This window comes from Phocoena sinus, chromosome 1 (assembly GCF_008692025.1).
Source record: "Phocoena sinus isolate mPhoSin1 chromosome 1, mPhoSin1.pri, whole genome shotgun sequence".
NCBI lineage: Eukaryota > Metazoa > Chordata > Mammalia > Artiodactyla > Phocoenidae > Phocoena > Phocoena sinus.
Genome location: NC_045763.1, coordinates 46491980 through 46517483, shown reverse-complemented (window position 1 = coordinate 46517483; position 25504 = coordinate 46491980). Strand labels below are relative to the sequence as shown.

Below are 25504 nucleotides of genomic sequence, written 5' to 3'. Positions count from 1 at the left end.
CGGGCCTCGCACAGGCTCAGCGGCCATGGCTCACGGGCCCAGCCGCTCCGCGGCATGTGGGATCTTCCTGGACCGGGGCACGAACCCACGTCCCCTGCATCGGCAGGCGGACTCTCAACCACTGCGCCACCAGGGAAACCCTCCTTTTTGTACTTTGCACTGACGGTTGAATAAGGTCCACTCTAATAATGAGGGGCGGAGGCTCTTTTTCTAAGCCTTTTACTGTTTCCTCCTCTGGATACCCTGACCATTTCAGGATTCATTTGCAAAGCTGGATAAGGATGTGCTAAACTCAGACCAGTGGCCTGTAGACATCTCCCCCATAGCTTTCAGGTCTCCCAGTGGTCCCCAGCATAAATCACGTCCCTGGTCAAGCTGGATTTCTTGCTGGATCCCGCAGGTCTCAGCCTCACCCCTAATGTCCTGCGTTTGCCCACATGGTTCCCCTCTCCTGGGGTGTTTGCTGCTCCAGACCTTCCTCCTGCGGTCCACACCCATTCCTCCCCAACTCCCGGTGACCAGCTGCCAACCTCTGCAAGAACAGTCGTTCCCTTTTCTCAGATCTTGGAGCCATCCGGGCATGGACAGCTAAGGAACTGACCCCCGACTCTTGGGTGGTGGGCGAGGGGTGCCAGCGTGCCCACTTACACAAATCCCTGCTGGCAGTCAGGCCCTTAGCAGCTGGCCGCTCTTGAACGCGTTCCATGACACTTAAGTTGTCAGCAAATAGAGTTTGAGAGGGTTTTTGCTTTTGCAGGCCGATTCCCTGATGCCTTATAACATGGGCTGTTGAGAGCTAGGCCTTGCTTAAGACAGCTACGCTTGCCAGCCTCAGAGTGGGGCTGGGGGCTGGGGGGGGCCGCATTGCATGGGATGGTTATACTTGGCCAGGTGCAAAGTCCTGAGGCTGTTCTTAATTTCAAATCATGAAAAATGACCATGGACATAATACTCACTATAGAAGCCTCAGCCACTCGTATAATTAACGTATACCATAAACATTGACTCTGCACCAGGCCCTGTGCCAGGTGCTGGGAGAGGAGAATGGAAAGGACACGGGCGCCCCACGCGTCTAGAACATTGTGGGGCAGAAGTTGCCAAGGAGGGGGAGCCCTGGTTGCTGGGGGGACTCGGAAGCGAGAGGAAGACGCTGATTTTATCCCAGGACGGGCACAAGTACTCAAGTACTTGTACTCAAAATACAGACACTCCTCAAAGGCTTGATTTACTCAACCACCCCACAGACCGTTATCAGGCATCTGGTATAAGCAAGGCATCATCCTAGACGGTCAGATTCAGGCAAGAGTCACGACAAGTTGTTTTTATTTTAAAAAGTCACTGTATAATAAAAATGCTACAAAACCCAGAATAAATATCTTCAAGTTACAAAAGCAAAACGGAGATCTAGAAAAGCTGCTTGCTGTAAAAAGGCAACAGAGAGTTGTTGACAGACAGACCAAAAAGATAAATGCATGCTTGTTTGCTTGGGTGGGGCTGGGGGTAGGGGAGCTCAAGGAGGGAGAGTTGCACCTCCCCCTTCTCCCCTTCCCCCTCCGTCCCTGCATCCCTCCAAAGCCCTCTCTACTCAGGTCCCCGTGAATCGGCCAGTGCCTTTTGCCCAGTCTTCTGTCCTTGCTCACAGGGCTACCCCAGGTCTGTGTTCCCTAATGAGCCTCTGTTATTATAAAGATGGGGGGGCCCAACCTGGTGCAGCAAAAAGAGCCTTGGCTTTAGGGACATATCTGGGTTTATACCCTGGTACCACCTCACTTCTTGGCTGTGTGAATGGCGGGCACCCAACCCCCACCCCTGGTTCCCAGTCTCCTTCTGAAGTGGGGATGACAGTGTGTGCTGTGCAGGGTAGGTGCGAGGACGGGGTGAGAGGGTGGATGGAGCACGAGGCCCCCACTGGGAACTGAAGAGTCATCCCGGGGTGATGTCCCCCTGCAGGCTGATGCCAGGTGGGCTGCAAAGCCGGGACCAGGCCAGGTGAGGGCAGCTGGGAGAAACAAAGGCACGGCCTCGTGATCACCTGGGACACATCTGGCTGCATCCGTCATGCCGCTGGTGGGTACAAGAGCTAGGAATTTTGTCAACAAGCTGTCTTCGGGAGGTGAGTCTTAACAGCAGGACTGGGAGGGCCCGTGGAGATCACCGAACTGATGGAGATCTCTCTAAAGAGCAAGGACTTGAACCAAGGCATCTTGGCAGCTGACCCTGGGCTCGTGCTTCGGGCCTCAACATCCTCATCTATCCAGTGGGTATGAATATAGGGCCTGCCTTTGCCCCAGGGCTACTCTGAAACTTGTGAGAAGGTGGGTGGAGAAGCCCTTTGGACACTTTGAAACGTTGGCCACATGTGGGGAAGCGTCACCCCTTGTCAGTGCCACCCTGCACCCCCAGAGGCATGGAAAACTGATCCTCCACTAATTCGGGAGCCCAACAGGGCGTCCCTAAAGCGGGCAGGAGATGAGGGGCCATCTCCACCTTTCACTTCCCCTGACCAATATTTGGCCCCTTCCAGCCCTCAAGCGCCTCCCTGCCTACCCACAGGAGAATGACCACCTCCTGCACGGAGGCCTGAAGACTGACTGCTCAATAAAAGTAATTCTACCCACAGTGTTGGCATCTTGGGAGCGGCTGGCAGGAAGCTGGGCACAGCCTGACCAGCGTTAACGGTGGCATGTGGACCCAGCCCCACAGCGAGGGAGGGACTGCCTGGCACCTGCAGCCCTACTCACTCAGCCTCCCATGCAGCTCAGGCCTGGGAAGGGGTGATCCAGGCCGAGAGCTGGGGTTCTCCCAGGTGGGGAGCCAGCGCACCCTGAGTGCCAGCGCGCGAGCTCCAGAAGCAAGAGGTATCCTCTTCCCTGGGGTCCAGGCTGAGGAAGGGGGAAGGAGGAACCACTTCAAAGCCCAGCCGAGGCCTGGGACCACGGCCCCAGGCCCTGGCCCCTTCCCCATGCATGCGTCCCGGGCAGGGCGGTCACTGGGCCTCCTGGGAGGCCTGCTCCCCTGAGGGCCGGCTCCGGCAGCAGATGGCGATGGCTACGGTGGCCTCCTCGCCCGTCCTGCCTCCTGCTCCGATGTCCCGGCCCCTCACCACACACGTGTTGTCCACCGCGTAGGCCCCCAGGGCGGGGCAGGCCCCGGGGAGGGTCCCGCAGCTGGTCAGCGTCCAGCCTCCCTCGCAGGCCACGGTGACCTGCCAGGGCCAGGGGACGAAAGAAAGCGCACGTATGGCCCGGCACACTGTGAGCCAGGCCAGGAGGGCACAGGCTGGTGTCTGCCGTGCCAACACAGACTCATCTTCCCCCGACACCATGCTTCCCACAGCCCTCCCCGTCCCGGCCAGCGGCAAAGCAAAGCCTGGACTGCCCCCTCCGCTGCTCCCACCACGTCCAGTCCCTCAGGTCTGTGGGCTCCTCCTTCAGGCCCTAGCATCCTCCGTGCTCCTGCCCTGGCCGAGCCCCCGCCCCCCGGGCCTGGACAGTCACCGTAGCTGTCCACCTGCCTACAGCAGGCCTCCCTGCTTCTGCCCCCTTCCCTGCAGTCTTCATGGCACAGCGGCCAGAACGAACCTGCTCACACCCAGGTCAGATACCCGTTCCCCTCCCCCCACCCCAGGCTCAGAACGCTGAGTAGCTCCCAGCTCACTGGAGCAAAAACCAAAGTCCCTACTGTGGCCCTCAGGCCCCACCTGAATCCTGTCTCTGGTTCTCCCCCTCACTCAGTGCCCACTTCACCGGCCCTCTGGCTGTTCCTGGTGCTCCTTTGCCGCGGCTGTTCCCTCTGCCTGGAACACTGTTCCCTGTCCTGTCCCCCACCTTCTTAGTGAGGCCTCTCCTGAACTTCCCCTCCCCATTCTCTTCCCTGCCTTACTTTTCTCCACAGCTTCTTCTAAGTACTCTGTAATACTACTCATTCGTTTACTGTCATCCCACTAGAAAAGATGCCCCAGGAGAACTTGTCAGGTTTGTATCTCCACCCCCTGGAATGGTGCCTGGAATGCCAGAGGCCTCAATACATGCTGAGCAAGTGGACCCAAGACAGCCCTTGCCCTCGAGCAATGCAGCATCCAGACCACAATCACTACAGACTTGCTCTTAAAAACCTCTCTGAGGCAGGAGAGTGGACTCCCCAGGGCTTCCTTTTAAGAAGCTCCCTGTGGCTTTTAAAAGGAGACTTAGAGAGAAGCCATAGGGAGGTTGCGGGTCTGCACTGGCAGCTTCTGAGGGCCTCTCACGCCCCAGTCTTCCAGCGTGCCTCCCCTCTCTGCAAGCCCTTCCTCACCTTGCTGGCCCCGCTAGCCTCTCCTCCACCTGCAGCGCTCAGCTCAGGTGTCCCGTCCTCCGGGTCATGGCTGAGTCATCCTCCCAGCAGATGTGTTAAGTGGATTAATCAGTGAATGTGTGGGGACTGCTTTTCTTATGCCATATTTACACATATTCTTCCGAGGCGAGGGAAGCATGCCCCAACAGCAGCTCTCACTAAGCTGGACAAAAGCAAAAACTGGCCCAGCGACACACACACGCACACACACACACGTGATGTCCACACAGCTGCAAAAGCTGCTGACAGCACCCACCCCACAAGCTACTCCCCAGATATGTGAGGGTATGGTGGTGACACAAACACTGACCCAGAAAAGCTGCACAGGATGGACACGTGCCACCCCACGTGGCATCTGGCTCCCGTCCCGACCCCCCGAGCCCCTTCACCTTTTCTGCAGGGCCCAGGATCCCGTGCTCCCTGACTTTGCACTCCAGACCCGGCGCATGACAGCAGGAAGCGTGGATGCTGGCCTCCTTGTGGCCGACACACTGGTCGGGCTGACCCCGTGGCCTCAGCACAGGCCGACTGGGGGTGCCAAGGTCCTCCACCTCCCAGTGGGAGCTGCAGCCTGGGGAAGAGGAGGGCCGGCTCAAACACCTGGATGCTAAGGGACTCTCTGTCTCTCCTCCCCACCCCATTCAGTCTCCATCTTTTTAGGGTCTGAGTCTGGAGCTGGGAAACACAGAAACAAGTCTCGGTAGGAAAAAGGCACTACTAGCCTGAGCGACAGGACTCTTGGGTTCTCAGCTCAACCTTGCTGCTGGCCTGCTGTGTGACCTTAGGAAAGCCATACAACCTCTCTGGGCCTCAGTGTCTCAGGGAAAACATCATCTCCTCTCCACCCCAACATGGGGAGGGGGCTCCAAGGCCTGAGATGCTAGACCAGGAAATGGTATTCCTCCCCATAACCCAGCCACCCAGGCAGAAGTTCAGGGGTGAGCTTGATGTCTCTCTGGGAGACATGGGCCTCCCTCCAGAGCTTGGGAGTCAAGCACACCCCCTGGCTACAAGACCTCAGAGAGTATTCCTAGGCTATAGCAAGCCTCAGTTTCCCTCTGTAAAAGGAAAAGGGAGGCTGCAAGGGTGAAGTGAGGACATGCACACGGAGCCCAGCACAGCGTCTGGCACCGGGCAAGGGCTCTGCACTTGTTAGGGTCATGGTCACTGGAATGCCCGTGTGTTAGCTGCACGGCCTTGGGGAAGTCACTCAGCATGTCAGGGTGCAGTTCCCTTCGCTGTAAAGTGGGACTCTTTTGGACGTGCTTCATAGGTAGTGGGTTCTATGACTCCGATGTCTTCGAACTGGCACGTGCCCTGGAGTTCATCTGCTGGGCGTTGCCAAAGGGGAGAGCCATCAGAACACGGTGGACTTCCCACCAAGCCAGGACCCCAATAAGATAGCCGGTGGCCTGCTGGACTTGTCCCAGCCTCTCCACCTGACTGGGCTCATCTTTCCCCTGCAAAGCCATCACCAGCTGCTCCTCCTAGAGCCAGCTCCTAACTCGTCACTCGCCCTTGTCACCCTCCTCAAACTTCAGGGGCTCCCCAGTACATACTCGATGAAGAATCAACTCCTGAGCCAGTTCTTCCAGGCCCACTACCTGCCCTCTCCCCAAACGCTCCCCAGGACATCCCATGTACCCTCCCGATTTGAGGGGCACCATCCCTGGATCCCCCACAAGGTCCCTACCTGCGACTTCCTGCTACCTACCCAGGGCATGTTTTTGACACAAGGTGGCCCATCCACAGTTACCTATATCAGAGGATGGATTCTAAAGCAATGGATGATAACCAGGATAGCTAGCACTTACGTGGTCCTAGCACCAAGCTAAATGCTTAGCACCCATCATCCTCATTCTACTGCTGAGGCACAGAGAAGTTAAGTAACTTGCATAGGTCACACAGCGGACGACTGGCAGAGCCAGGGTTAAACCAAGGTCAGCTCCACTTTCGGATCCACTCCCTAAACTGCCCCTAATGCAATGCACTGCCTGTGGGGAAATGCCTACGATGTCCCAGGCCTGGTGCTCTAGGTGTTACTCATTTCATAGCAACCCAGTGAAGCAGGAAGTGCCGCCGCCCCTCTTAGGGAGGAGGAGGCTGAGACGGAGACAGATGAGGTGCTTGCCCAGGATCACAGGGATGGGAAGGGTAGCACTGGCCTTCACACCAGGCCGTCGGGCTCCAACGTGGGGCCAGCCGAGTGGGGGCAGGTGCACCAGGAGCCAGAGACGCCTCCTTACCCCGGGGTGGGCCCAGCTGCCTACCTGTGAGGACTTGGCCCCGCTGGGGGCAGCGGGCCTGGGTCTGCACTCCGGCCCCAGCTGGCGGAGCCGTGTGGACACGGCAGTTGGCCCGGGGCAGCAGGCAGCACCTGGCAATGGCGTAGACACCCTCACCCCCAAATGCGTTGTGGGCCAGGCAGACGCGCCTGCCCCCTCGGGCCTAAGAGCCAAAGACAGAAACAGGAACCTGCTTTAGAAAAGGCTTCGAAACACAGGATGAGGTGGGGCTGGGGGGAGCTGACTCGGGCGGCTGGTCCCAGCCCCTTGAAATCTCTCCGGTGGCCTCGCGAGGGGCCAGCCGGCCCCTGAGGACAAGGAGCTCGCTTCCACCCAAGGCGGACGGTTCCACAGATGGGCAGTTCTGGGTGTTATAAAGTTCTTCTGGATACTGAGAGTGACTTCAAAATGCAGACACAGGGGGCTTCCCTGGTGGCACAGTGGTTGAGAGTCCGCCTGCTGATAACAGGGGACACGGGTTCGTGCCCCAGCCCGGGAGGATCCCACATGCCGCGGAGCGGCTGGGCCCGTGAGCCATGGCCGCTGAGCCTGCGCGTCCGGAGCCTGTGCTCCGCAATGGGAGAGGCCACAGCGGTGAGAGGCCCGCGTACCGCAAAAAAAAAAAAAAAAAAAAAAAAAAAAATTGCAGATACAGGGAAACCTAAGACTCCAGAGCATGGACCTGGCCTGCTCAGCCCTGACCCACTCTCAGCCTCTCCCACGTGCACTCACGTGCAGGAGGGTGCACAGTCAAGCACACTCCCAGACACCGGCTCCCAGACAGAAATGCCTGCCTGCCCCTTGTCCTCCCGGCCTAGGCACTGCCCTTCCACAAAAACACTGCAGCCAGATGGCATCTCTGCCAGGCTCTGCAGCCTTCCCATCAAGTCCCCTCTTCTGCTGCTTTGAGATTTCTCAACTGCCAGAACCGTGGAACATCTGAGTGAAAAGGGCCCTGGAGACCACTGCGTCCAGAGGCAGAGAATCCCTGGTATACGTCTGGCCCTCCCCTCCCCCGAGGCAGTGAATCCCTGGCACACACTCGGCCCTCCCCTCCCACGAGGCAGGCATGGGAATCCATCCAGTCTCATCCTGCAGAGTCTCCCGGGAACCCTCCGTGTGCCTCCCTCCTGCAGCACCCAAACCGCGTGACTGAGATATGCCCTGTTCAGCTTTAACTTGCAGACGGGCGCTGGAGTTCAGAGGAGGATGGGGCTCAGGCAGATCTGGGCCTGGAAGCGAGAACCCACTTCACGCTCCGACGGGAGGGTACAGGTCACCTCAATGCGCTCGCCCCGCCGCTTCCCGCTCCTGGAGAAGCTAGAGCAGCCCAGCAGCTCCTCAGGGGCAGCACAGCGGGCCTCGGCCGTGGCCATCCGCGTGGGCCCCGAGTGCGCCGACCACACGGTCCTGCAGAACAGCTGCCCACCTGCAACGAGGCCCTGGGGTGAGGAGGGGTGGCTGGGGAGGGAGCCTCTGTCAGGGCTCTGCTCACAGAGGGCTCCAGATCTTTGGCTCCTGGTGGGGGAGAGGGGCCTTAAGGAATGTGATCCATTTTCCCATTAAAACAGGTCACGAAAGCCCTTGCAAAGCCCTTTTGGAGCCCGTCCTACTCAATCTCCCCCAGTGTCTAGGAGCCGGTGGCCAAATCCTCCCTCCACAGATGAGGGAGGGACAAGGTTGCCCAGGCCACACAGATGCCCTGAGACCTCCCAAGCCCCAGTCTGGATTCTGCCCACCCTGCCATCCTGCTGACCTGCTCCATAGGTGCTGGGGGGTAGTGTAGCCACCAGGTTGGGGGTCAGCACCCGCTGGTCCTCGGGGAACGAGGCCTCATTGATGACGTCTTTGGCAGAGAAGCGGATCAGCCGCTGCCTCAGCTCGGCCAGGGTGAGCTCCGGCTCAGCGGTCAGCATCCTGGCCACAATGCCTGGTCGTGGGGCAGGCGGTGAGAGATGCTGGTGGCCTGGCCCTCCCTCCCGACCTGGGACTCCTCTCCTGGTGCACACGTGAGCGTGCGCACACACACAGACACACCAAGCTGTTCTTTAGAAGTTAAACCACCTGCAATCCCGTGCTAAAAGATGGCCAGAGTAAGACTTACATCCTGCTCTCGCACCTCCGAGCCTTGGCAACTGCTGTTTTGTTTGCCAGGTAAACTCTTATTCATCCACCAAACCCCAGATGAAACGGCCCTCCTTCAGGAAGTTTTCCCTGACCTTTAGCCTGGTCAGGCGCCCCTCCCTTCCACACAGCCCTGGCTGCTCCGTTTGTTCACCTGCCTCCCCCATCAGACTGAGCGTCCTTGATGGCACCATCAGTCTGACTCATCTTTACTCCCCCACACCCAACACAGAGCCTGGCACACGTGGTCCTGGTGCAGACCCTGCCTGCCAAAGGGGCTGTCAGAATCATGATGGCTGAGGCGGTGGGGCAGCTACTCACCAGCCACATGGGCGGCAGCCTGTGACGTCCCACTCTGTGATGTGAAGCAGGTGCTGCAGTCACTGGAGGCACCGATGATGTCGTCCCCTGGGGCAAAGAGGTCCACGCAGCGGCCAAAGTTGGTCCCCAGGACCCCCAGGGTCACCGGCTGGTCCTGGGCATTGGTGGCCCCAACAGTAATGACCTGGAGAGGTGAGGGAGTGGATGGCAGAGAGGGGAGTCAAGGAGAGGATGTAGGGAGACTGAGACCTTGCCAACTGGGCTGGCCAACTCCTGTATACCTGTTTGGCCCATTCAAATATCCCCTCCTGAGGGAAATCTGACTCTCCAGGCAGAGCTCTGGCACTCTCTGCCCCACCCGGCCCTGGCGCTGCCCTCTGTCCCTACCATATGCCAGGCACCATTCCCGAAGTCCCCGAGGTGCTTCCATTCTAGGGAGGGACCCAGACAGTAAACAAACAGTAAACAATGCAACACATTAGGTGGTTATAAGTGCTAAGGAGGAAAGCAGAGCCGGCAAGGTGGAAAAGACCTGCTGGGTTTTGTCTGCTTTATGCGATTTTAAATTCGGCAGCCAGGGAAGGTTATCCGTCACTGTCAGGCTCACACGTGTGCCCCCCAACACCCACCCCCCAGACTATGATATCTTTGAAATGCGACGAGATTCCTTCCCCTTAGTCCCCCCAGTGCCCACACCGCCATTAGGTGCCCTCGCATGTTAGTCAGAGGAATGGACGGGCGTTGGACCCACTGGGTCAACCTCTCAAGCTGAGAAGCGTCATCTCTGTGCTCATGTAGCTCCCCTGGGACACACCAATGCAGGGCCTCAGGGGGCCTTGCCGCGGCGGGGGGGCCCTTACCGAGTGGACTGGGAGAGGGAGGCTGGGAGAAAGCGGAGGGAGCTATGGTGTCAATCCAGGGGACAGCAGATGGACGGAGGTGATGGGATTGGGGAGAAGGGGCCGGGGGAGTCACGAGACATTCGGAGGGAGAGGGGCCAGGGCGTGGGGTTGGAGCTGCACTGGCGGGGGGGAGAGTTGAGGCTGGTGCTGTTCATAGACTGGGATGGTGGAGGTTCAAGCCCCTCCTCTGCCCAGGTCGGCCCTGGCAGTCTCTGACACGTCCTTCCAAAGCCAGGCCAGTTCAGGAGCAACCCCCATGAAGCCCCCAGGGGCCCCCCTGCCACCTTCCCCTCCCTTCGGGAGCACCCACCTCGGGAGCTGAGGCCGGGGAATAGAGACAGGCGTCATCCCTGAAGTTGCCGGCAGCGGCCACCAGCACTGCCCCCGTCCCAGCCAGGTGCTGGCAGGCGGCGTTGAGGGCCGGGCTGTACCCACCCGCCAGGGGCAGCAGCACTACCAACCGGCCCGCCGGCTGGGCCAGCTGGCTCTTCCGAATAAACTCCAGGCCTGAGAGGACAAAGCCAAGGTCACCCATGAGGAGGCACGCTCCCCCTCCCCATCCCCGCCCCGGAGGCCCCAGTGAGGGTTAATTTTACACGTCGACTTGGCGAGGCTACGGGTGTTTGCTCAGACATAGGTCTAAGTGTTGCTGTGAAAGTACTTTGTGGATGTGATTAATGTTTACATCAGTACTTTGAGTAAAGCAGATTACCCTCCATAATGGGGGTGGGCCTCGTCCAATCAGTTGAAGGCCTTGAGAGAAAAGACGGAGGTCCCCCAAGGAGGAAGGAAACCTGTGTGCGCACTGCCTTCAGACTCAAGACTGCGGCATCAACTCCTGCCAGCCTGCTCTGCAGATCCCAGCCCCACAATACATGAGCCAGCTCCTTAAGCTAAGTCGCCCATATGTGTATACGTATGCATTTATAGAGATAAATATACACACACATCCTGTTGGTTCTGTGTCTCTGGACAGCCCTGACTAATACACGTGGGAAGCATGTTAACAACAGCAGCACTTATAAAACCAGCCAACTCCCAAACACTTATACGCACCAGGCTCCTTCTAAGTGCCTGACTATGGGAATTTACACAATCCTCCCAGTAACCTTACCATTATTTTCCCTTTCCGGGAAACTGAGGCACCAAGAGGATAAGTAAGATTCTCAGAGGAACAGGAAGGGCCCCCTTTGCCCTGCCTCTGACCTTCACAAGCCTCGTCGCCATCCTCTGAGGGCTGGTGTACAGTAATCCTCCCCCACGACACAGACACACACACACACACTCCAGTGAGTCCACACTGCCCACTCGCAGCTGTGGGACCCTGCCCTCCCATGTGGGAAAGGGTGCACTGCTGCTCGGACTGTGTCAAGGATCAAAAGGCTCCTCACCCTGGAGCTAGAGGGGTGGGGGTGGGGGGGACTTGATAACCCTGCCCCCTCGGGGGGGGGTGTCATGCCTTGACCCCGGCTGCACTCCCCCGCCCCAGAGCCGAGTGTGCAGCCTGGAGCCCAGGCCCAGTGGAGACCTGGGTTCTAACACCAGCTCTGGCCCTCACATGCCAGGGGACCCCGAGCTGACAGCTTCTCCTCGCAGCCTCCGGCTCCTGCCCCGTCAGATGGGGGTGTGGCCAGCTGACCTCTCAGAACCTTCTGGATCTGGACCTCTGGGAGGTCCGCAGGGCTGCAGCAGAGGTGGGAGTTGGGGTCCCATAGCCAGGCTCCTCTTAGGAGAAGACAGCTGCCCCTCACACCAGGAGGGGCAGAGCGGAAGTAGGAGTGGAGGTGAGGAAAAATCAGTACGATTACAGCTGCCATTCATTAACTCTATGTACGTTTCTGTGCTCGGACTTGACACACTTTACCTCAACAATCTGCCTGCAGAGGAGACCGGTGGTGACCACAAAAGTAAAAGCTACTGTTCATGGAGCCCCTGCTCTGCTCCAGGTAATGTGCTAGGGGCCTTTCCCAAAGCGGGGACTTCTTCTTCCCCGGAAAACCCTCCAAGCCCAGGGCGCCAGGCCTGTGGAAGGCCTTTCAGGGCACAAGCGGGCCTCCCCTCCTCTGCACACTGACCTTTGGGAATTGGCCTGCTGCGCTGAGGTCAGTGGATAGAGGGGTGGGACAGGAAGGAAGGGTCACCTGATAGGGCAGGGGATTATTGATTCTTGCCTTTAAAACCAAACATCAAAACTTGTGCTCTAGGGCTTCCGTGGTGGCACAGTGGTTAAGAATCCTCCTGCCAATGCAGGGAACACAGGTTCAAGCCCTGGTCCGGGAAGATCCCACATGCCACGGAGTAACTAAGCCCACATGCCACACCTACTGAGCCTGTGCTCTAGAGCCTGCGAGCCACAACTACTGAGCCTGCGAGCCACAACTACTGAGCCAGAGTACCACAACTACTGAAGCCCGCGCTCCTAGAGCCCATGCTCCGCAACAAGAGAAGCCACCACAATGAGAAGCCCGCGCACCGCTACGAAGAGTAGTCCCCGCTCGCCGCAACTAGAGAAAGGCCGCGCGCAGCGATGAAGACACAATGCAGCCAAAAATTAATTAATTAAACAAACAAACAAAAACCTGTGCACTAAACTGCAAAGGATTAGGGCAGAGCTCACTCACCAAGCACAAGGCAGGCACCACCAGCCCTTCCCAGCCCTTCAAAAAGGCCTATGGCTACCTCTGCCAGCTCAGAGGCCAGCGTCTGACACAGGGGTCTGGGCGCTTGCAGTGGAGGTCAAACTCAGAGCCAGCACCTTCCCCAGCGAGGCCACTGGCTCTGGCTGTGTGACCCTGGGCAAGTCACATTCCCTCTCTGGGTTGATTTTCTCAACTGTTTAACAGGCTCACAATACCACCCTCAGGGTATGGAGTACAAAGTCCTTTGCTCAAGGTCTGGCCACAGGAGGGACTCAGTAAGTGAGAATTCCCACCCTCTTCTCTGCCCACAGGCCTCCCAGGGTCCTAGCTCTAAGCTGGACCTTGCCAGAGGTGACTGGATGGAGAAACCTGCAAGAGTCTGGAAAAAGTCTTCTGCCAGTTCCTCTACCAGGTCTACCCAACCAGGGCTCCAATCATTCATGAGGAGTGAGTCCCCCGGTGTTAAGCAGAAGGTGGGGAAAGTTTGCTTAGATCACCTCGAGGGTACATCCAAATGTAAAGTAACATGGCAAAAGACGCAACTATTTTAAAAGATCTGGAAAGGGGAGCAGCGTGAAACTGTAGAAAGACCACTGACTAGGGGTCAAAGCTGCAGGACCTGCCTGGGCTGAGCCCTGCCCCTCTCTGGGCCTCAGTTTCTCCATCGGCACTCATGCCCCCTGGGGGCCCTGCCCACTCTGACACTCTGGGACTCTGCCTCTGGGGCAGAGGCTGCCTTGGTCTCCTCGGTCAGGAGTCAGTTCTCTCTGGGCTGAAGCCCCGGCCCATGCCGGGTCTGGAGGCAGAGACCAGCACGTCCGGAGCCATCACTCACCTGTGAGTGTGCTGCTCACCGTGCCCTTCCCTTGGCAGTTGAGCACACGCAGGCTGCGCAGGCTGGCGCCCTTGGCCACGCCAGCATCCCGGCCACTGACCACCCCTGCCAAGTGGGTGCCATGGCTGTCACACTTGTTCGCCTGCTCGACCAATACAAGACCCGAGTGAGAACGCTCATCCACCCTGTAATAATATCAGTGAGTGACCGGACAGACGTCCCCACCCACAACTGATGGCAGGGCAGGGGCAGTGACAGCTGCGGAGGCCAGCAGGGGTGCAGCTGTGGCACTCCGGGGGTGGCATCAACTCCAGGTCGGGGATGAGGGACGGGGGCAGCCCCCCCACCTGAGGGACATGCTCACCTGTCTGTGGAAGCGTGTCCCATCCTCTTCGGGCACGTTCTCGAAGTCAGTGACTACCACCCTGCCCTCAATTTCCCGGTGGCCACTTTGGATACTGGTGTCTAAGAGATATACCTCCACCAGGCCACCTCCAGCTTTCCAAGGTGAGGTTTGTTCGAAAGGAAAGAATAACCATGAGGTTAACGTAATAGTTAACACATATAAATTGTTTACCATGTCTCAGGCACTGCTTTAAGCACCTTACTTACGTCAACTCAGAAAATCCTCTCCAGGTACATACTTTTATATCTTTATATCACAAACAAGGAATGTGAGGCACAGAGAGGGTAAGTAACTGTCCAAGGTCACATAGCTGGTGATGGTGGAACCAGCAAGAGAACCAAGTAGTCTGGCTCCATAATATTAATATGAAATAACAACATGAACACTCGAAACTAATAAATACAATGGAAAAAACTATGCCAAGCCCCTACTTAAAATTTTTCACAGCTCCCCAAACCTGAGGCCACAGAACTTAAAGACAGAACAGGATTTGACAAGTAAAAGGAGAATAACAGGCCTGTATGGCCGTCTGAGCAGGTCAGCTCATTTCACAGAGAGGAAACCGAGGCTCAAGGAGGATGCGTGGATCTGGGCCTCCTGGCTCCAAGCCCATGCTTTCTCCACTCCACCAGGTGCCAGGATGGCTCAACGGTGGCTGGTTCCAACGGACACAAGTTACAGCCTCAGAGAAAACAGCAGTATTGGAAATTCACCAAAAGCCTACCACCTACACACTTCATCATTTCTAGTTGGGTCAGTTCAGATTCTCCAGAGGGGAAAAGCGGCCTCAAGAGGAGTTATCACTAAGGGCAAAGGGACCTGCGAGTGGCCTCTTACAGCCTCTGAATCAGTGCAGGGAGCTCTGCGGCCTCTGGCAGGTGGGCGCCCAGTCCTGCCTGCATCCCTCCAGAGCAGGGAGCTTTCTCTCTCCCACAGGACAGCCCCTGCCATGCCTGAGAAGCTCGGAAGGCAGCCAAGTTCTCCTTCTCATCTCTGCCCAGGAGGCCCCTGACCCTGACCCTCTTGCCTCTTCCCCGCAGTCCACACCCCTTCCTGCCTCAGGGCCTCTGTCCTTGTTTGTTTCTCTGCTTGGACATGCTCCCCTTGGTGGGGCTAGGGGCTAATGATACCCACTGCAGGGCTTGGCTGAGTGTCACCTCCTCCAGGAAGCCTTTCCTGACTCCATACTCACAGCTGTCCAGACTCCTTCGTAGCTCCTACCCCATCCAGACTACCTGGTGTCATGTAGCTATCTGAGTAAGCAATGGATTAGCCCTCATGCACTAGAAGCTCTGGGCGGAGTGGGGGGTGGGGTGGGTGCGGGCAGAGACCAAGTCCATCTTGTTGGTCTTTGTGTCCCCAGCACCTAGCACAGTGTCTGGAGCAGAGTGGCTACTCGAGAACTCACTGTGGCATGGAAGGAGAGGAGGGGGAGGGCTGAAATGACAGCACTCTCGCTCTATACCAGACAGGGATGGAGGCTCGCTACAGCATAAAGAGCATTAACCCCAACACAGCCCCCCACATACTGTCATCACCTCCCGTTTTTGCAGAGGAACCTGAGGCTCATTCAAGCTCACACAGCTTGAAAATGCTAAAGTCTGGGTTTGCGCATGGCAGTTGGCTCCAGAGCCTGTGCTCGTCAGCCCTTTGCCAGGTGGCCTCTCTGTGAAGGAAGGGTCTGCTCCTGGCCGGGTGCACCACTCTCCACTCATCTGCATGGTGCCCACTCCGCCCCACTCCGACCCAACAGCCCCCGGGGGGACTCGTCCAGCCAAGCCCTTCTGTGACTCCTGATGGACTCCACGTTCCTGCCTTCCAACCCCCCCCACCTCTCACAGCCACTGGGCGCAGGAGGAGGGTAAGGCAATCCATGGGCATCCCAGTGGGGAAGGAAAGGATTGCACGTCTGCTTCTGGCCTGGGGGAGGGCAGTGGGTCCAACGGTCACCCCAAAAAACGTCTATGTCCACATTCTAACCCCTAGGACCTATGATCATGACCTTATCTGGCAAAAGGGTCTTTGCAGATGTGATTGTTAATGACCTCCAAATGAAATCATCCTGGATTATCCCGATGGGCCTTAAATCCATTGATATGTCCTCATAAAAAAACAGAAGAGGAGAGATACACAGAGAAGATCCTATGAAGGAGGCATGGACAGGAGTGATGCAGCCACAGCCGAGGAACGCTGCAGGCACCGGAAGCTGGAAGGGGCGAGGGAGGATGCTCCCCTAGAGCCTTTGGGAGGAGCTTGGCCCACTGACACTTTTACTTCCGACTGGAGAATACATTTCTATTGTTTTAAGCCTCCGGGTTTGTGGTACTTTGTTAGGGCAGCCCTAGGAACCTAATTTAGGGGCTGTGGCCTTCTCTCTCTCTTGCTTGGCTTGGTGTCCCCCGGAACCCCCTGCACAGCATCCCCTCCCCATTCCCCGTACTAGCCGGCTCCGGGAGGTCCCTGAGCCGCAGATGTGGAAGGTGGGGTCTCTAGGGTCTCTGCCTAGAGAGGAGCAGCCTGGGGTGGGGAGAGGCAGGCTCTTCCTGCAAAGGGCACCCCCTCCCTGGCCACAGGCTGCCCAGACCGGTCAGCACACCCTGCCTGACCAGGCCCCGCACCTCTGCCGCTGTCAACCCTGGGGTTGACGCTCCACACTTCCTACTCATCTCCCATCCTGGCCGCGAGCCCTGGGAGGCCCCAGGTCTACCGTCTGTCAGATGACAGCAACTCAGAACCCGCCTAGCCTTTCGGTTCCCAAAGCATTTGCACATCAACAGCCGCACAACACCCTGTGAGGACAGGATGGGGTTACCGTGCCCATTTTACAGCCGAGGAAGGGGAGGAGCCGGGAGGGAAGTGGCTTCCCGAGACCCCACGTGAGCCAGTAAAGGGCGGAGGCTGGATGCGCCCCCAGGTCTGGCTGGGTCCTGGAGCATCCCTGCATCGTCTTTCTGCTGATCTCCAGACCTCATGCTGCAGGCTTCTCAGGCTGAACACGGGCCAGCCAAAACCCCTGATCTCCCCAAACCAGGTGTCCTTCCCTTCTTCCCCAGCTCAATAAATGGCACCTCTACCCCGCTACAAGGCCCTGCCCAAACCCAGGCCACTTTCCTTGGCCTCTCCTCCTCCTGGCCAGGCCACCCCAGGCAGAGGGAAGAGTGGGGGGAGAGGCCTGGAGGGGACACACAGAGTAGCCCACGCAGGGAACCCCAGGAAGCCTAGCGATGCTGAAGGGAGGTGCAGGGCAAGGCAGGACACCAGAGACCAGCTGGGGGCATGGCAAACAGGGTTTATCTGTCCCGTTATGGGGTCCAATCCTGTCCTCAAGGCACTGGGATCACCCAGACCTGTGGGCCTTCGGGGGTGTCAAGGTCAGGTTTACCCTCTCCCCACCTGAGTGCAGCCTGATGGGCCAAATGGCAAGAAGAGGCAAACGTGAACTTTTAGAAGGTGGGAGAGGGGCTCATTTAAAGAAACAGACTTCTGCATCGTACCTGGGGCAGAAGGAAGGCAGGGCATGGGGGCTGGATTGGGTGGAATGGGACAGAAAAGGGGTCAGTAGAGTGTACTGAGCTCTAACGCCCCTGGGAGGTGAGGACCATAGACAGGGAGGAGAGAGCGGCACATGGCCTCCGCTGGGATGAAGAGGCGCAGGGAGCTTGGGGCCCTTACTAGGAGCATGGTGTTCATCCGCCTGGCGCCGCGCAGGGAGAATCCGCTCTAAGTTCCACGGGACACTCTGGGCAAAGACGAAGGAGTCCTCCTCGATGTACTGGACGTGGGGCAATGTCAGGGCCTGCAGAAGGCAGAGAGGTGGGGCTCGGCTTCAAAAGCCATTTGGCTGACAGCAGCCATAGCCACAGCCCTTCACCTACCTGATCAAGCCTGTCCCGGGTCACACGACAGTCCCATACCTGTCCCCTCCTGGTGTGGGGTTTCCTCGCTCAGGTTGGGGAGCCCAGCACCCGCCAGCAGAGAGGATGCCTTTTAGGAAGGATTCTGAATTTGACATGCCATCTGGGGAGCCAGGCAGTGCCCAGGCCCCGGGGAAGGCTGGACCTGGACTCCATGCCCAGATCACGATGCCCTCACTGGCCATTCTGTTTCCCCCAGATCCGTTCCCACCCTTCTCCACCGTGCAAGGTGTGGGGAGGCTGACCCTGCAGATGGCAGCACCCAGGCCTCCTTGCAGTGACTTCTGGTTGGGATCAGCCAGAGGGAGGCCCAGAAGGAGTTTTGGGGGATGAGAGGGTGTCTTCACTCCCTCTGTTTTGGTGCAAGTTTCCCACGGTGGCTGCATCCTTTGGTGACCACGGCTCCCCCGGGGCAGCCCCTGCTCCACAGCTCCAGCTCCCACCTGGCAGAGAAGACACTATTCCCTCTCCTCGCCCATCAACTTGTCAGGAAAACTCACCCCTGGGTGCCTCAGTGTCCCTGTGGGCTTCCTTAACCTGTCCACACCTCCGTGAGTTTCTGTGCTTAGCATCTGCTTATATACTTGACGATCTCATTTAGTCCTTAAAGAACCGTTCCTATTTTCATGACAGCTTACAGGTTGGGGACTGAGACTCAGGGGGTAAAGAAAATTGCCCAAGGTTAGACAAACTAGTAAGGGTACGTGAACCCAGGCTGGTGCAATGCCAAAGCCCAGCTCGTGAGGGCACATGTCTGTGGCCTGCAGCTCAGCAGTGTCTCCCCTCTGAGAAGCTGCCTGGCCTTCGGGGCTCATGCGTGCCATCTGGCTCTGTGGGCATCTGATTCCTTCCCCCGCACTGTGCTGGGCATATCATCCCCCAGTTAACTGACTGGCCATCACTTCTCAGTCTCTTTTTCTGAACTGTGAGCTCAAGGGAAAGGGCTGGTGGTCCATCCTCATGTCTGTAGCACATAGTAGGTGCTCATTAAATATGTGATGAGCAGACTGATTGAAGGTATTAACTTGATGTGTCCGCTATTAGACTAAGGGATTGGACCCTGTCTAATCCATGTCATTGTCCCCACAGGACTTAACACACTGTAGTGGTTCAGCCACTCTACGCTGAAAGGAATGAAACCACGCAGTAGTAGTACAGTGGAGTGAGGAGGCCTGGGCCTAGGTTCTCGTTCTGCCGGTTATGTGTTGTGTGACCTCGGGCAAGACCCTGTCCCGTTCTGGGTCTCAGTGTCTGCAGGAGGCTATGAAGCACCCCAGCCACGCGGAGAATCAGTATGAAAATGGGAACCATGTGTTCTCATCAAGTTAGGAGGACAGGGGAGTGGGGGAGGGTTGGGAGGAAGGGAGCAGAGGCTAAAACAAGGAAAGGGTTGTTTTTTGTTTTGTTTTGTTTTGTTTTTAAAGGTGCATTTGCCAAATTCTCTTCTGCCTTTTTATTAAAGCTACAAATCTTACAGCCATCAACTCGCTTCAAGCGGAGCCCCCTTTCGCAGGGAACCTCACCAAGAAAGGTTTTTAAGATATGCATTTAAAGCACTAGGGCCAGGATGAGGAGAAGGGAGCCCAGAAGTCCTCAACTACCCATGTCTGTTCTGCCCCTGCATCAAAGATGTGGCATCAGGGTCGGGCTGGAGGGGGAACAGCCTCCCTGTCCTACAGGAGGAAGCTTCTGAATAGCATCAGTTTCAAAGGAATTTTGGATCCTTGAGTCATGTTTTAATAAAATGACCCTGGCCCCACTAATGTCATAGGGCCTTGTTCCTGTAGGGTTCTCATAGGCAGCAAGTTCACCAACACAAAGACAGCTGGAAGACAGACCACTGGGTCTGATCCCAGCTCTGCCTCTGGCTGTCTGTGTGGTCCCTTCTGAACCTTGGTCTCCTCATCTCTCAGATGAAGATGAAGTACCATTGAGGTATGGCCAGGCTTGAAGGGCATCCTGTACCGAAGGCCAGGAGCCACTGTGCTTGGTACTCAGTAAGCGCTCTGTGAACACTTGCTGCCTCCCGATGGTCAGCCATGGGCACACCCAGGACAGTGCTCTGTATGCATGAGACAGCCCAGCCCTTTCGGGAAGTGGCCCGCCCAGAGACGGAGCTCACCAGCTCCAGCAGGTCACTGCTCATCTTCACCAGGAAGCCGGGGACAAGGTCGTGGAAGACGTGCAGGATCTTGGTGAGGTAGCCGCGGTGGGCGGCCTGGGCCTGCAGGCGGCGGGCGGTGCGCTCCGTCTGCGAGCGGTGGGTCTCTTCCTTCAGCACCACCATGTAGGTTCCTGGCAGCCTCCAGGCGTCCTGGCCCCCAGTGAGGAGGAGTGACATGATGACATTAAAAAAAGAAGAAGGGTGCTGTGGGTGCTTCATCCACCTCTGTTTACAAGTTAGAATTACAGCAAAAGAAACTCCATAGAGTATAGGAAGTATAAAGAGAGGTCACCAAATTAGGACCCCCAAACCACATAGAAGCCAACTCTTAGCAGTAACGTAACATATACCACACTTTCATACTTGACAGTCAGGCAAAAACGGGAACCATGGGCCACAGTCAACACCAGGTTCTCGTCTGCACCTGTACCTAGCACTCTGTGGGGCCGACCAAGGCCTGGCCACCCTTGGAGGTCCTGCCTGAAGGCCACCTCCTCCCGAAGACCTTCTTAATTACACCTCCCTTCCCCGTGTCTCAATTTGAAATAATCAATTCCTCCCGGTTCTAGTACCTCCCTGACCCCCTCCGGAAGCAGTCCAAAACCATGGCCTGAATCCCAACCTCAATATTTACTGGCTATGTGGCCATGGGCAAGTCACTCAACCGCTCTGAACCTCAGATATCTCCTCTGTGGTGCGGGGAACATAATACCTATGACACAGGCCTGCTGGGAAAGCTAAGAGACATAGTTGTGTAAAGCATCTAGCAAACAGAAGGGATGATAGAGTGAGCAAAGGTGACACTTCTCACATGGGGTAAAAGACTCAAGGCCATGGTCTACAGGAGCAGATCTGTTTGCTCTTAGCTCTTATCTGCTCCCACTGCTCTCAAACAGACACAACTGTGCTCAAGAATCTTCAGTGGCTCCCCATAGCCTGACAAAGTCCAAACTCCATGCTGCCCCTTGGTCCCCGCTGCAACCTACCTCCGTAGCCTAATCTCCCACATCTCTGTACGTGCACCAGAGTAGAATACAGTCTACAACCCTTTATCCAAAGTCTTAGGGTCAAATGGGTTTCAAGATTCAGAACTTATTTGGACTTTAGAAAGGTAGTAATAGGCAATCAGGGTGCTCAGAGGCGTCTGGAGCAGCATATTGTAATCTATGCAGCAAAATATAGGAATATAAATATTTACATCAGTGGGATAACTTATAAATAACCTCATGTCAGTTCAGGTCAGGTTACCACAAAATAAATTACAAGAAACCTTTTGGGTTTCAGAACATTTTACATTTCAGAAGGGAGATAAGGAACTGTGGACATGTGCTCCCTATTCTCCACCTCTAGCTTTCCCAGGTCTGAGCTTTTGTTCATGCTACCCCCTTCACCTAGAATAAAATTCCCCTGCCACTTTTATTTAAACTCCTATTTATGCTCCAAAGGCCCATCTAAAATGCCCTCAGCGAAATGAAAACCTAATGAATTGGGAGGACACTTTGTGCACTGGAAGGAGACTTGCCCTAGAAGCCTAGTTCTAATGCATCAGGGGGGTGAAACCCCTCTCTCTGGGTCTCAGTTTCTCATGAATAAAATAAAAGGATTGGTCTAAAATCTTTCTCTGCCTGCCAAAAATATTTTCATTACAAATTCAATCTCTACAAAATATCCATTGAAGGAATGAATAAATGAACTTCCGGAGGTTCTTGCTCCAAACTTCCGCTGGGGAAGAAGTACCCTCAAGCACCTGTTTTAATTGGTTGTCCGGCCTCTGCTTACTCACCTCTCAGGATGGGGTATTTACTACTTCTAGAATAGTTATTTGGGGGCAGTGACTTGAAACGCGCTTTCTCAACCTCGTCACAACCCATCAACATCCTTCTAGACGGTGAAAGGCTCAGGGAACAAAGAAGAAGGTGCTATGAGCTGAGTAAACTTCACTCTTCTGTGAGAGCCAGACTGAAGAAGAGAGGTCCCTCCCCTCCTGCCACTAACACAGGACACAGGCAACACTGAGGGCCTGACACCCCTCTGCACCCAGCACACTCAGGCAGAGGAGTTGGGGCAGAAGCGCAGGCCAGATGTCCATTAGCCTAGAACTTCCCCTCTGCCCCGGGAGCTGCAGTTTGGAGCAAAAAGGGCATGACTGGGAGGTCGCACTGCAGCAAGGTAAATAGCTACCTCCTACAGTGCTCTCTTCATTGGCTCACATGGTGGGGAGGTCATTCATGTGGGCAACAGAGCCCCTTTCCCTTCATTCCTCCATCTGCCCAGCACTGACTCTTCACAACAAACCCTCGGGAAGGACTGTCACCTCCCTTTTAAAGATAAGGAAAATGGAGGCTCGGAGGTTAAGTGACTTGCCAGGCACCACTCAGCTAGCGAGTGATGGAGCCAGGATTCAACCCCAGAGCTGACTCCAAGCCCGGTAGCAGGACCTCAGTTGAGCCCTGGGAAGGTTATAATTGGAGGGAACCAGCAGTCCCAACCCTGGGCAGGAGCTCCCATAGCCCAGCGGCCAGGCGCTGGCCTTGATCTTCAGGAAACCCACTCTGGGCGGCGTTTGAATGGGCTGCGGCTACCAGGCTCCTTCTTTCCCGAGAGCACCAAACAAGCCCTTCCCAGACGAGCCCAAGGACCCCAACAGGCCTGGAGAATAACTCCGTCCCCTCCCCTTCAGTTTTGTTCTTTTCTTCAGCTGAAGGAGATGCAATCCTAGAATGTGAGTTTTGTGGCATGAAGAAATTGCCTCCCGCCGCTATCATTCATTCGCCTTCTCTCCCGCTCCACCCCTGTCACAGTAGCGCCGTCTCGTCCCAAGACCCCCAAGCCCCCCCCCCCCACTCCCCACACACACTCTGCACTACCCAGATTTCCCGATCCGCGTCAGGACGTATAATAATATCTCCTCTCTGCCCGGGGCCGTTCTAAGCACGTTTCGGGCATTAGCGCCTTGACCCACCCGAGCCTCAGTGGTGAGGCACGTCCAGGATCTGAGCAGGCGATCCTGGAGGTGCTCTGCTCGTCCTACCTGGCGCCTACCAGTCTCCGAGCCCCGTGCATCTTTCCCCCGCAGAGTGCACCCCAAAGAGCCGCCGTGCCGGTTCTCTCCCCGCGCCCGCAGTGCCCAAGATCCGCGCCAAGCCCGTCCTCGGGTGAGCAAAGCCCCCTCCCCCCCCCGCCCCAGTGACTTTCACTCCAGCCCCTCCCTTCCGGGGTGTGGGGGGGCACTGAGGTCAGAGAGGATATGCCCACCGCCCGGGTCCCCGCGCGGATTCGCCCCCGCCTCCCACCCCGGCGTCCGCACCTTTGCGCAGCGGTGGAAGGTGGCGATGGCCACGTTCTGGGCCGTGTCAGCCGAGCTGTCCTCTTCCGACCGGAAGGCGAGCACCAGCTCCTCGTAGTCGCCGTCTTCGTCCTCCTGCGCGCGGGCGCCCGCGGGTCCCAGGAGCAGCAGCAGGAGCAGCAGCAGCGGCGGCCACCACGGCCGCCGGGAGCTGCCCGTAACCATCGCGGGGAGAGGAGAGGTTTGCGTCGGGCAGGGAGACCCGGGGGCGGCGCGCGGGCCAGGCCCGCAGCGCCTGTGCCTCGCGGCGGGGAACCCGATGCGAGCGCGGGACTCGGGCCCCGGCGGGGACGCGCGCTGGGCCGGGCTCCAGGCCTCCCGGTTCGGGGCTGCGCCGAGGAGACGCCTGCCGGCCTCGGGCCGTCTCACTGCCTGGCTCGTCCCTCCTGGCTCGGACCCGAGCTGAGCCTGAGCCCGCCTGCAGCCGCGCGCGCCTCGACGCCGCGGCGGAAACCTTCCGGGGTGTGGGTGCGCGACGCCCAGGGTCCGGGAGGTCACGCCACCTGAGCCCTATCGGATGATCCTACCTGATTAAATATTAACGGAGCAAAAAAAAAAAAAATATTAACGGAGCCCCCGGACTGAAGGATCGGGTTTCGGCCTCGCTCCCCCCCCCCTCCCCACCTCCACCCCCACCCCCACCCCCACCCCCAAACGGCGTCAGATTACGCTCAGAGAGAGGACAAAATCCCAAATCTTAATTGGGCTGGAAAGCTGTTCCCGCGCTCCCGAGACGCCTTCTCCCCGCCCCTCACCCCGAGCCCTGCGAGCTGTGCCAGGCACCAAGTTCGGCTGAGCCCACCTCGTCAAGCGTTTCTGGGCTCTGCCTTGGCACTGGCCAGCCAGCCCCCTCGCCTACCCACCCCCGAACGATGGTGTGAGGTGTCTGAACCACTCCATCGGGTCCTTCGCCTCGCCGCCGCCGCCAGTGACAGCGGACACCTCGCTGCCCCCAGCCCCCAAGTCTTTCCGCAGGTCTGAGCGTGCCATCCTTCTAAACTCAGCCCCGACCCCTCTCGGGCCTCTGCCCCGTATGCACCCGGCACACCCAACCTCACCAACTAGCCACTCCTTGAAGTCCTGTTGCTTTTGACTTCCAGCCAACACTAATTAAACATTTCAAGGGATTTATTCTACAGATATTTCTGGTTTTAATCTGCAGAGATATCATACGTGTACATTCAAGAATTCCATTGTAGGACCTCCCTGGCGGCCCAGTGGTTAAGACTTCGCCTTCCAGTGCAGGGGGTGTGGGTTCGATCCCTGTTCGGGGAGCTAAGACCCCACATGCCCTGCGGCCGAAAAACCAAAACATAAAACAGAAGCAATATTGTAACAAATTCAATAAAGACTTTAAAAATGGTCCACATCAAAAAAAAAAAATCTAGAAAAAAAAAAAGAATTCCACTGTAGCACAAGCTCAGTGTTCCAAACGATTCGGTTTGCAGATTCTATTTACACACCATGGCCAAGAACATGACTGGATGAGGGTCTGGTGAGCAGCTGTTGCCTGCGGGAGGATGTGGAGGCCAGCAGCCCCAGGCCTCGGGGTTGATGTGTCACACAAAGCCAGGCATCCTCCCAGAAGGGCCACACAGTGTAGAAACTGGAGGCTTCCTGCTCCCACTTTGCAGATGATTAGCGGGTTCTAGTGAAAATGACTTGCTCTGAGCCTGGGTCACTGGACTCCAAAGTCAATGCCCTTTCCACCTTGTTTGCAGACACCTCACACCGGAGGCCAGGGCCAATTGAACAAAGACTGTGCAGCCAGTGGGCTGACAGCAACTTCCGCAAGGTCAGGGTCTCCTCCACTTTGTTCTCCCCTGGAATATCCCACCATCCCTGGCATGGAGTAGGAGCTCATTAATTTTTTGCTGAGAGAGGTAGCTCGCGCCTCTCAGCAGGCAGCGGATGCTCCCTTTCCTGTCGCCTGTAAAGAGAATTGTATTTGAAACCTGCTTTTGGCGGCTTCCTCATCAAAGGCCTCCTCTTTGGGGAGGTGGGAGCAAGGTTTCCCTGATGCTCCCCTTGGGGACCCTGGGGTCTCCCCTATCAGCAGATGATCAAGCACGTGCACAGAGGGACACGATGTCAACAGGCTGAGGAAGGGGGGTGGGGGCACCGTCGAGTGTACAGTGGGTGTGTTTGGATGGAGGTGGGGGACCAAGGAGGCCCCGCAGGCACCTTGGACTTTGCAACAGATGGACCCTGAGGGCAGTCCCTTCTCATCCCGCAT

At 57.1% G+C, this 25504-nt stretch overlaps 1 protein-coding gene across 2 annotated transcripts; it reads right to left on the bottom strand.

Moving 5' to 3' along the window:
• Window positions 1–1301: 1301 nt before the first annotated feature.
• PCSK9 (proprotein convertase subtilisin/kexin type 9) lies at window positions 1302–23700 on the bottom strand. Of its 2 annotated transcripts, none has more exons than XM_032610266.1 (12): window positions 23230–23700; window positions 19881–20072; window positions 17517–17640; window positions 13803–13936; window positions 13439–13580; window positions 10275–10471; window positions 9063–9246; window positions 8374–8547; window positions 7898–8046; window positions 6603–6780; window positions 4722–4903; window positions 1302–3205 (listed from the first exon to the last, which is right to left on the bottom strand). In XM_032610266.1, exons 1-12 carry the CDS (start codon window positions 23431–23433, stop codon window positions 2987–2989), a joined length of 2079 nt encoding a protein of 692 aa, XP_032466157.1. In that variant the 5' UTR covers window positions 23434–23700; the 3' UTR covers window positions 1302–2986. The 2 variants fall into 2 exon arrangements, with proteins under 2 accessions (XP_032466157.1, XP_032466162.1); XM_032610271.1 differs by lacking the exon at window positions 23230–23700 and adding an exon at window positions 22954–23027.
• Between the last annotated feature and the right edge of the window lie 1804 nt (window positions 23701–25504).